General features: G+C 44.2%; 1 protein-coding gene across 1 annotated transcript; it reads left to right on the top strand.

Annotated features, from left to right (window-relative positions):
* Window positions 1-481: 481 nt before the first annotated feature.
* LOC120920061 lies at window positions 482-2,071 on the top strand (the record flags this gene model as incomplete). Its single annotated transcript, XM_040331975.1, has 1 exon — window positions 482-2,071. A coding segment is annotated over one exon (1,590 nt), but the record flags the coding sequence as incomplete, so codon positions are not given.
* Window positions 2,072-10,258: the final 8,187 nt, after the last annotated feature.

Raw genomic sequence — 10,258 nt, 5'->3', positions numbered from 1 at the left:
CCTATATCTCCATTCAGTCACAGATTTAGGTTACAAGTACGGAGGGCACGCCTTCTATGACTACCACCGCTCGTTTTCGGCCAAGGCGGCTGCCAAGCTCAGCCAGTTTCAGGCCAAGACAGACTGGAGCATTTGTGACACAGAGCTTTTCTGCCGGCATTTTGCAGGCCTCCGCTCACCACTGTGCACCCTCTGCCAGTCCTCTACCCACACGGCAAATTGGTGCTCCGATAACTCCACTAAGCGCCCTGCCTACCCTCCCTTCTCCAGTACCAGTCAGAGCCTCCCAGGTCCCAGTCACCAACGACAAGTGGATAGACTAGGACGGCCTATCCTTTTTCTAGGAGGTGCTCCCATCTGCAACAATTTTAATAACGCCGGTTGCTTTCACAGCCAGTGCAAGCTACTCCACATTTGCACAGCATGCCACAAAGCTCACCCAAAGACCACCTGTCAACTCAAACAGGACTCAAAGGCCTGACTAAGCCGAATAGATGTTGGCTGGCTAGGCTTCTACCTCTCTACTCACCCCACTCCTTCACTGGCCATATTTCTGGTGCACGGCTTCACAGAAGGCTTCCACACTGGCCTCATTACCTTACCCCTCACCTCACACGAGTGCAAGAACCTCCAGTCAGCAGCCATCGACACGCAAGCAATCGACTCCTTACTACAGTCAGAAGTGGATAAAGGCTTTGTTATTGGCCCCTTCCCACAGTCTCCTTTCCCAGTCTGGAGAGTTAGCCCTATTGGGCTTGTCAAGGGCAAGTTCACTAATAAAGTCCGCTTGGTGTACGACTTGTCTGCGCCTCATTGCTCCCACATCCCCAGCCTGAACTCCCTAATCCCCTCTGCACAGTTTTCCCTCAAGTACGCCTCAGTGGACCTGGCCATCCAAACAATCATCTCAATAGGCCCCGGAGCCTGGCTATCCAAAGCGGATATATCTGACGCGTTCAAGCTCCTCCCCATTGAGCCGTCCCTCTGGCGCTGGCACGGCATCAAATGGAGAGAGGCCTACTACTTTGCCACCAAACTGACCTTTGGCTCAAAAAGTAGCCCATGGCTCTTCAATGTCTTTGCCCAGGCCCTCACATGGATACTGTCCCACAAGGCCCACTGTCACTCAGTCATCCACTACCTCGATGATTTCCTGCTCATCGAGCAACCAGGTACATCCCCCACTGATCTAGACAAATTAAGGGTGGTCTTCAACAACCTAAATGTGCCCCTAGCCGAGCACAAAGTAGAAGGACCAGCACATTCCATCACCTTCCTAGGTATCAACCTAGACACACAAGCCATGCAAGCGAGCCTGCCTCTTGACAAATTAACTCGCATCAGGGCTGCTATCCACGACTTCACTCAGTCGCAAGGATGTACCAGGAGACAGTTACAGTCCTTACTAGGGATGATGAATTTTGCTATGAGGATTATCCCTCAAGGACGGTCCTTCATATCACGACTCTTAGTCTTTCTCACGCCAGCACAAGACCCAGACCGAATCCTCAAGCTAGATCAGGCAGCAGTATCAGACTTGGCCATGTGGGATGAATTCCTCACTAGCTGGAATGGCATCTCAATGTTCATCCCAGCTCTTTTAGACGAGTCTCCACAGGTAGTCACCGATGCCGCAGCCTCCACCGGCTTTGCGGCCATATTTGGCCGTCACTGGTTCGCCGAACCTTGGCCCCCAGAAATCCTCCTAATCCCAGGCTTCACCCAGTCCTCATCTCTCTTCAAGCTTTACCCGGTCGTTGCAGCTGCCCAGCTCTGGGGCCACACGTGGACAAATCAAACAGTGCTTTTTACCACGGACAACCAGGCCACAGCTGACATAATTAACAAGGGCAGATCCCGATCTCTCCATATTATGTCCTTCCTGCGAAGGCTCGTGCAGCTGTCTCTCTGCCACCACTTTAATTTTGTTTGTAGACATATTCCAGGCAAATTCAATACCGCTGCTGATGCACTGTCCCGTTTCAACCTCACCTTGTTTTTTCAGCAGGAGCCTGGAGCCGACCCAATGTCCACCCCTGTCCCACCCTGGTCGTTGCTAACGATGGATTAAAAACTCACCTCGCCAATGCAACTCTACTCATCAACAAGTCTTTGTCTCACAACACATTCAAATCCTATGTCATGGCTTGGAACACCTACCGCAAATTTCTGGCCTCTTGCCCAGGAGCAGCAACAGGCGATGTCCGACACATTCTAGCCTTCGTGTCATACTGCCATACCCAGCTAGCCCTCGCTTATAACACTATAAAACTGTACCTAGCCGGCGTCCAGCACTTCCTATCTATAGAAGACCCCAGCAAACCGTCAGTGTTCACCGCCCATGCCGTTAAGTCACTCTTGCGAGGCATTCAGAAACTCAGACCAGTGACCAGTGGCATACGCCTACCTATCACCGGTGCCATTTTCAGGGACATGTCCGAGATCCTCATCCGTTCCCCCTTCGGGGCACTGCCCAGCCTAGTCATCCAGGCGGCCATCTACTTGGCCTTTTATGGTTTCCTACGACCAGGTGAATTCACCGTCAGCGGCCCCAGCAGCCACACACTGCTCCGACGCCACCTGACTCGCTCCCAGAACCACTACACCCTTCGTCTCCTAGTCAGTAAGACGCAACAAACAGGCCCAGGGGTCGACATCTTGCTGTTTCAGACCAACAATGCCTGGTGCCCAGTAACAGTCCTTGATCGACTGCTATCTCAGCTTCCCGACCAATCTGAGAACAGCCCCTTACTACCCTTTCTAACCAGCCCCCTCAGCAGCAGCCAATTCATAAAACACATCAGGATCCTCCTAAGCAACCTAGGCTTCAACCCCAGTCACTTTTCTGGACACTCCTTCCGTATTGGAGCAGCCTCAGCCGCCTCCCAACACGGAGTACCAGAGCACGTGATCAAGAAGCTGGGCCGATGGAAGTCCGCTTGCTTTGCTACCTATATCCCGAACCCTCAAGAAGAAATGGCACAGGCCTTTTCCATACTGGCTCAATAACACAACAATCAATAAAAGCTATTTCCCTATCTGAGTCTTTTGCCCCCTTTTTCTGGGCATTCCGACCAGACCATCAAGGCACACTCCAGGTCTATTTATGTTGTAAGTCTTGTCGCGTGTTTATGTGATTGACTTCCCTCTCGATCATAGGGCCATGACCATAAATTAGAAGGCCAAAATGGTGGCCTGAGTTTATGGGAGGAGCCCGGAGACTATTTAAACAGAGCACTCAGCCACACTCACTGTCGGTTCCAGTGCACGATACCCTCCCACCCTTCCCTTTTCAAGGCAGTTCTCAAACACATCCTTCCACACAACTACCATTATCTATCTCCTGTATGCCCCCTTTTTCTGGGCATTCCGACCAGACCATCAAGGCACACTCCAGGTCTATTTATGTTGTAAGTCTTGTCGCGTGTTTATGTGATTCACTTCCCTCTCGATCATAGGGCCATGACCATAAACATTATTTAGTTGTTACAAATAAATAATGTTAACAACTATACCTCCACAAGTCAATTGCCTCATTTGAAGTCCCACATTCCTTTCTTATGTACTGGAACCCGAGATAGAGGTACATTTATTGTGCATTATTTAAAGTCCCAAACTCCCCACCCTCTCAATTACGGGCCATAGAGGGACAAGTTGACTGTGTTTGGTCAGGTGATTTCCCTATTGCTAAGGATCAGGGGTCTGACTCTCGAACAAGACAGTCTTCTCTTCCTGTTTTAAGGAATCCCTGAGGAAAGACACCTGCAGACAGTGGAGACCTTAACACCCTTGATATCAAGAGGTTTGGTTGTCTTTGGCATCTTGTTTCCCAAGATAACAGCCAGAAGTTCTGGGCTGTTTATATAATCTTGATCCAAGCAGACAATGCCATGAAGGTGGCGTATATACATTTTCAGTTGATCCAGAGTTTTGCAGTAGCAAAAGATAGATTGGTATCTTTTGCAAAACGTCAGGCTCTAGCCTTGTTGGGCATGAGCATTCCAGGTATACACGGTGGCAGGCAGATTACATCTGACAGCAGCGCCTAAGGCTGGGTTCACACTTATACGAATTGGATGCAGATTTTCCTGCATCCAATTCACATAGCAGGAGATTATGACCGACTCTATATGGAACCGGTTCACGCATCTCCAGAGCGGCTCTGGTGCGAAATACTCAGGAGCCCTGTGCGTCTTTTGGTCCGTTTTAGGTCTGAATTCAGCCCAAAATTCGTGATGAAATCAGACTTGATACAGTGAATAGAGATGCATCAGACTCCTGCTATGAGCCGCTGATTTTTATAGTGTGAACCCAGCCTAAACCTGTAAAAATTATTTCTACCCCTGGAGCTATTCCTGGAGGTGTGTCACAGGTAGGCAACTTCAGAGGTCGACTACCGAGCCCCTGAAGTCTAACTAAATGCTAGTCCATTTTGGCTCAGGTGTAGTGGTCCTCCTGTTACTCTCAGTACATCCTTACCTCCTTCTTCTCGCATGTTCAGAATAGAAAGCATTCCAGTGTTCCTCCTTGTTCTAGGATCATCTGTTCCCAAGGAATTTTGCCATCCAGCATCAAGCTGCCTTTGACAGTTTGATGATTGGAGCTCAAATGTCGAGAGGCAGTATCGTGGAGTCTAGGAATCCCTTAATGCTAAGCGGGGCGGTCTACTTCTTCATGTTAAATCTATCACTGGATATGTAATGCCTGCTTATCTTGGTCTAAGCCTCATGACTTTCTCCCCAGGAGTTTCTGTGCTGGACAAGTCCTCTCCTGCTTCTGTGCTTGGGTCAGAATTTAGCTCTTAATATTTCTGCCCATGTGACTTTGTGTTATCTTAAAGCAGATCTTCAGTTATTTTTTCAACTTTCCATCTATTAAATATTCTGCCCTTGTTTTAACTTTGGAGAATATTTTTTTTTTTTGCCAGTAAATACCATATATAGCTTACTTTCTGTTTCTTGTCTGGTAAAAAGCCTAGGCTTATGACATCATGCACAGCTCTCATTTATGGATGAGCTTCGTATTTGAGTCAAACTCATGTTCGACTCGAACATCGTATGTTCGATCGTTCGTCGAATTACGAACGTTTTGGGCCGTTCGCGCCAAATTCGAGTTAGGTTTCACAGACCATAATTCACCGCGGCATTGCTGGCTGATGATTGGCCAAGCATGTACTATGACCCGTATGCTTGGCCAATCACAGCTTTTAAAAAACGGAGAGCCATAATTGGCCAAAGCCAGGGTGGCTTTGGCCAATTATGGCTTGGGGGGTTTAGTACACGCCCCACACTATAAAAGGCCGCCTGCAGGTCGGCCTTGTGTAGTGTGTTGCGGCGGTGGTTAGAGAGAACAGAGAGAGTGTCATTTTGTGCAGGTAGATAGAGCAGGCAGGCAGGCTTGTCAGTTAATGTTAGTGTGTAGAGGATATATATACATCCCAGGTGTTGTACATATATTTATACACTGTATAGTTTAGCTAGATCAGTTCTTCCTAATTTACTGGCAGGTAGGTGATTGTGCTAGCTGCAGTATTCTTACGTGGTTTATTGCATGTGTCCTCTGTAGTTTGCACCTAAAGCTACTTGGTGTGTACTGGCCGTGTGCTCTGTAGTTTGCACCTAAAGCTACGTGGTGTGTTTACTGTCTGTGTCTGTGCTATTTTTCGCAATGATTTTCATCCACATTGCAGGGACCAGACATTACATTAAAGCTGCAAGCAGTTTTAAATTACTTTTTTCTTATAGTAATCTCATTTTGTGCAGGGACAGTTCTAAACATGTGCCACTTCACAGGCATACTATAGACACCCAGTAGGTACAATATTTAAAGGATTTTTTATTTTTATTTATTTAAGCATCATTAAAATCACGACTCCTGAAAAAACAACCGTTTTTAAAACTTTTTTTCCATTGATACATGTTCCCTGGGGCAAGACCCGGGTTCTCAAAGATGTTTTACGACAATAACTTGCATATTAGGCTTTAAAATGAGCACTTTTGAATTCGAATGTTCGAGTCCCATAGACGTCAATGGGGTTCTAAATTTTTGCGCGAACGGTCGGTCCGTTCGAAGGTTCTGGTGCGAACCAAACGGGGGGGGGGGGGTGTTCGGCTCATCCCTAGTCTAAACGTACTCGCTGACATTAGATTTATCACATCTACTACTGCAAAGTGTTTCCTTTTGTACCCCTTTACTCTCTCTGTATGATTCATCTGAATTACTATCCTGCAGAGATGTGCTGTACTATATTTGTTTTTCCATTATTATAACTTGTTTAAAAAAAAGTGTTTTAAAAAAAAAAATACATTGTTTTCCCCCCCAATTTTTTTACATACTGTGACCAGAGCAGTACAGTGTCACCAAAGTGAGGTGATCAGTATTTTTTTCCACTATGATTGCTTATAGTGAAAGTGAGTCGTAATTTTTGTGAAAAAAATTCAAATTGGTTTATATAAGTGCTAAAAATATAAATATATATATATATATATATATATACACAGTGAGGAAAATAAGTATTTGAACACCCTGCTATTTTGCAAGTTCTCCCACTTGGAAATCATGGAGGGGTCTGAAATTGTCATCGTAGGTGCATGTCCACTGTGAGAGACATAATCAAAAAAAAAATTCCAGAAATCACAATTTATGATTTTTTAACTATTTATTTGTATGATACAGCTGCAAATAAGTATTTGAACACCTGTCTATCAGCTAGATTTCTGACCCTCAAAGACCTGTTAGTCTGCCTTTAAAATGTCCACCTCCACTCCATTTATTATCCTAAATTAGATGCACCTGTTTGAGGTCATTAGCTGCATAAAGACACCTGTCCACCCATACAATCAGTAAGAATCCAACTACTAACATGGCCAAGACCAAAGAGCTGTCCAAAGACACTAGAGACAAAATTGTACACCTCCACAAGGCTGGAAAGGGCTACGGGGAAATTGCCAAGCAGCTTGGTGAAAAAAGGTCCACTGTTGGAGCAATCATTAGAAAATGGAAGAAGCTAAACATGACTGTCAATCTCCCTCGGACTGGGGCTCCATGCAAAATCTCACCTCGTGGGGTCTCAATGATCCTAAGAAAGGTGAGAAATCAGCCCAGGACTACACGGGAGGAGCTGGTCAATGACCTGAAAAGAGCTGGGACCACCGTTTCCAAGGTTACTGTTGGTAATACACTAAGATGTCATGGTTTGAAATCATGCATGGCACGGAAGGTTCCCCTGCTTAAACCAGCACATGTCAAGGCCCGTCTTAAGTTTGCCAATGACCATTTGGATGATCCAGAGGAGTCATGGGAGAAAGTCATGTGGTCAGATGAGACCAAAATATAACTTTTTGGTCATAATTCCACTAACCGTGTTTGGAGGAAGAAGAATGATGAGTACCATCCCAAGAACACCATCCCTACTGTGAAGCATGGGGGTGGTAGCATCATGCTTTGGGGGTGTTTTTCTGCACATGGGACAGGGCGACTGCACTGTATTAAGGAGAGGATGACCGGGGCCATGTATTGCGAGATTTTGGGCAACAACCTCCTTCCCTCAGTTAGAGCTTTGAAGATGGGTCGAGGCTGGGTCTTCCAACATGACAATGACCCGAAGCACACAGCCAGGATAACCAAGGAGTGGCTCTGTAAGAAGCATATCAAGGTTCTGGCGTGGCCTAGCCAGTCTCCAGACCTAAACCCAATAGAGAATCTTTGGAGGGAGCTCAAACTCCGTGTTTCTCAGCGACAGCCCAGAAACCTGACTGATCTAGAGAAGATCTGTGTGGAGGAGTGTGCCAAAATCCCTCCTCCAGTGTGTGCAAACCTGGTGAAAAACTACAAGAAACGTTTGACCTCTGTAATTGCAAACAAAGGCTACTGTACCAAATATTAACATTGATTTTCTCAGGTGTTCAAATGCTTATTTGCAGCTGTATCATACAAATAAATAGTTAAAAAAATCATACATTGTGATTTCTGGATTTTTTTTTTTATGATTATGTCTCTCACAGTGGACATGCACCTACGATAACAATTTCAGACCCCTCCATGATTTCCAAGTGGGAGAACTTGCAAAATAGCAGGGTGTTCAAATACTTATTTTCATCACTGTATATATATTTTACACATACACAAATGTGATAATCGCACTAGTGGAGGTAAAATACTTTGTAAATTAAGCCCATTGTGCACATTTTTGCAAATATGTGTAGAATTTATGTCTAGGTCCTTTGGCATGTTTTGTGGTAAAACACAACTGTGGCATTCAATGTGAATTCACCACATACCCTGTATAATTTAGGAAGACCAGCAGGAAGACATAAAAGTACAGGATGCATTATTTCCAACCAATATTTTACATTGTACATGGAAGGGAAAAAAATAGTTCACACACATTTTTTTTTCCACGTTTTAAACAATGTTTCACCTTCAGCTGTATGATGGAAAACTCTCCACTTATTTTAAACCCACATCATTAAAAACTGTCAGTACATGCTGTATTAAAGCACTTGGTCACTATGGCATGTGTTTTCTGTATTCTTCTTAAAAAAAAAAAAAAACTGAATGATCCTGCTGTTTACTGTCCCTGCACCCTGGTCTGTGTTCCTGCTGCAGTCTGAGATTGTGTAGGCCAGTCATTGCCACATCTACTGAGCATGCTCCAGTCTGAGTTGCCCAAGTTGTTGATTTCCTCCTTTTCTTATCTGTGCAGCCCATGTGACTAAAGAGTCACACATGTGGGCGTATGTACCCCAGATAAATGACATCCCACTCCCTTCCTCCTACCTGCCCGCTAAACACAATGGTGGCGGTATATTACATGTTAATTGATGGAGTCATCACCTCCCTGTAATTCTAAGAACATAAACAATAAACTCAGGCTGGAAGGGCGTGGAGCAGGCTATGAACCTCCCCTGACAGCCCACACCATGTTTTTTTTTCTCTCTTTTTCTCTCTTTTTCTCTCTTTTTCTCTCTCACATAAACACTTGAGTTCAAATACAGATTTGTATGACAATTTAAGACCTTTATTTGGTATTATTTGTGAATTTATCTTTTTGTATTTCAAAGGCTGTTTTTTTTTTGTATAGTTGAAAGCAATGTCTGATATTACTAAATGTTTGTCTCTTCAGTGTGGCACCAAACTGGTTCTGTAAGGCCTTGTACACACGATCAGTCTAAACCGATGAGAACAGACTGAAGTTCAGTTTCATCAGTCCAAACCGACCGTGTGTGGGCCACATCAGTCAATTGTCCTTCGGTCCAAAAATGTAGAACTTGCTTTAAAATTTAACTGATGGACTGATAACCGATAGGTCAAAACTGATGGTTAGTTCGTTAAAGCATTTGTTCAAAACCCGCGCATGCTCAGAATCAAGTCGACGCATGCTTGGAAGCATTGAACTTAGTTTTTTTTTTCAACACGTCGTTGTGTTTTACGTCACCGCGCTGGACACGATCGTTTTTTTAACTGATGGTGTGTAGGCACAGCAGACCATCAGTCAGCTTCATCGGTTAACCGATGAAACTGAACTTCAGTCCGTTCTCATCGGTTTAGACTGATCGTGTGTACAAGGCCTAAGAGTTTGTAATTGTATTGTACACGTACTATAAAACAATAACAGTAATTGGGAAAAGAAAATGTGACCAGCAGCAGAGGAGTAGAATCTGCTCCCACCAATGTTTCCTGCAGATGGGCCAACAAAAAAAGGTGGGTCAGATGACTGCTATATATTCTTAAAAAATTAACCTCCTCTTTTTTTTATTTCAACTAAAATAGGATACAGTGCCTTTATTTTATTTATTATATATATATATATATATATATATATATATATATATATATATATATATAGAGAAGGGATAGTATAAAATTAAACTGTGTGTGTTTAGTATCACTTTAGGCATCACACACTTGAGATTCCTCAATGATAAGTTGTTTAATTCTTCCAAAAAAATGGCCTTGAGGCCGAATCTTTATTGTTTGTGAACTTTTATTTAGCTATGTACCCAAATACCAGGGCTTACAATGTACGCCATGTATACTTTTTCTTACTTCGTTTTAGGTATCCCTTGACCTGTACAGTTATTTCTAACTGGATACACATTCTTTCAGACAACACCTCATGTTTTAAAATAACTTACTTTTAGTTTACAGACTTGTTTTGAGATTTCTTTTTTGCAAAAACATGGTGGATCTACACTGATGGATCTACACTGAACTCCTAGAAAACCCTGCTGTGTGAAGGAATGTTGAACCACAGTCT

Source organism: Rana temporaria, chromosome 13 (assembly GCF_905171775.1).
Source record: "Rana temporaria chromosome 13, aRanTem1.1, whole genome shotgun sequence".
In the NCBI taxonomy this organism is placed as follows: Eukaryota; Metazoa; Chordata; class Amphibia; order Anura; family Ranidae; genus Rana; species Rana temporaria.
Note: the sequence above shows the minus strand (reverse complement) of the source record. Positions and strands in the feature narration are given on the sequence as shown.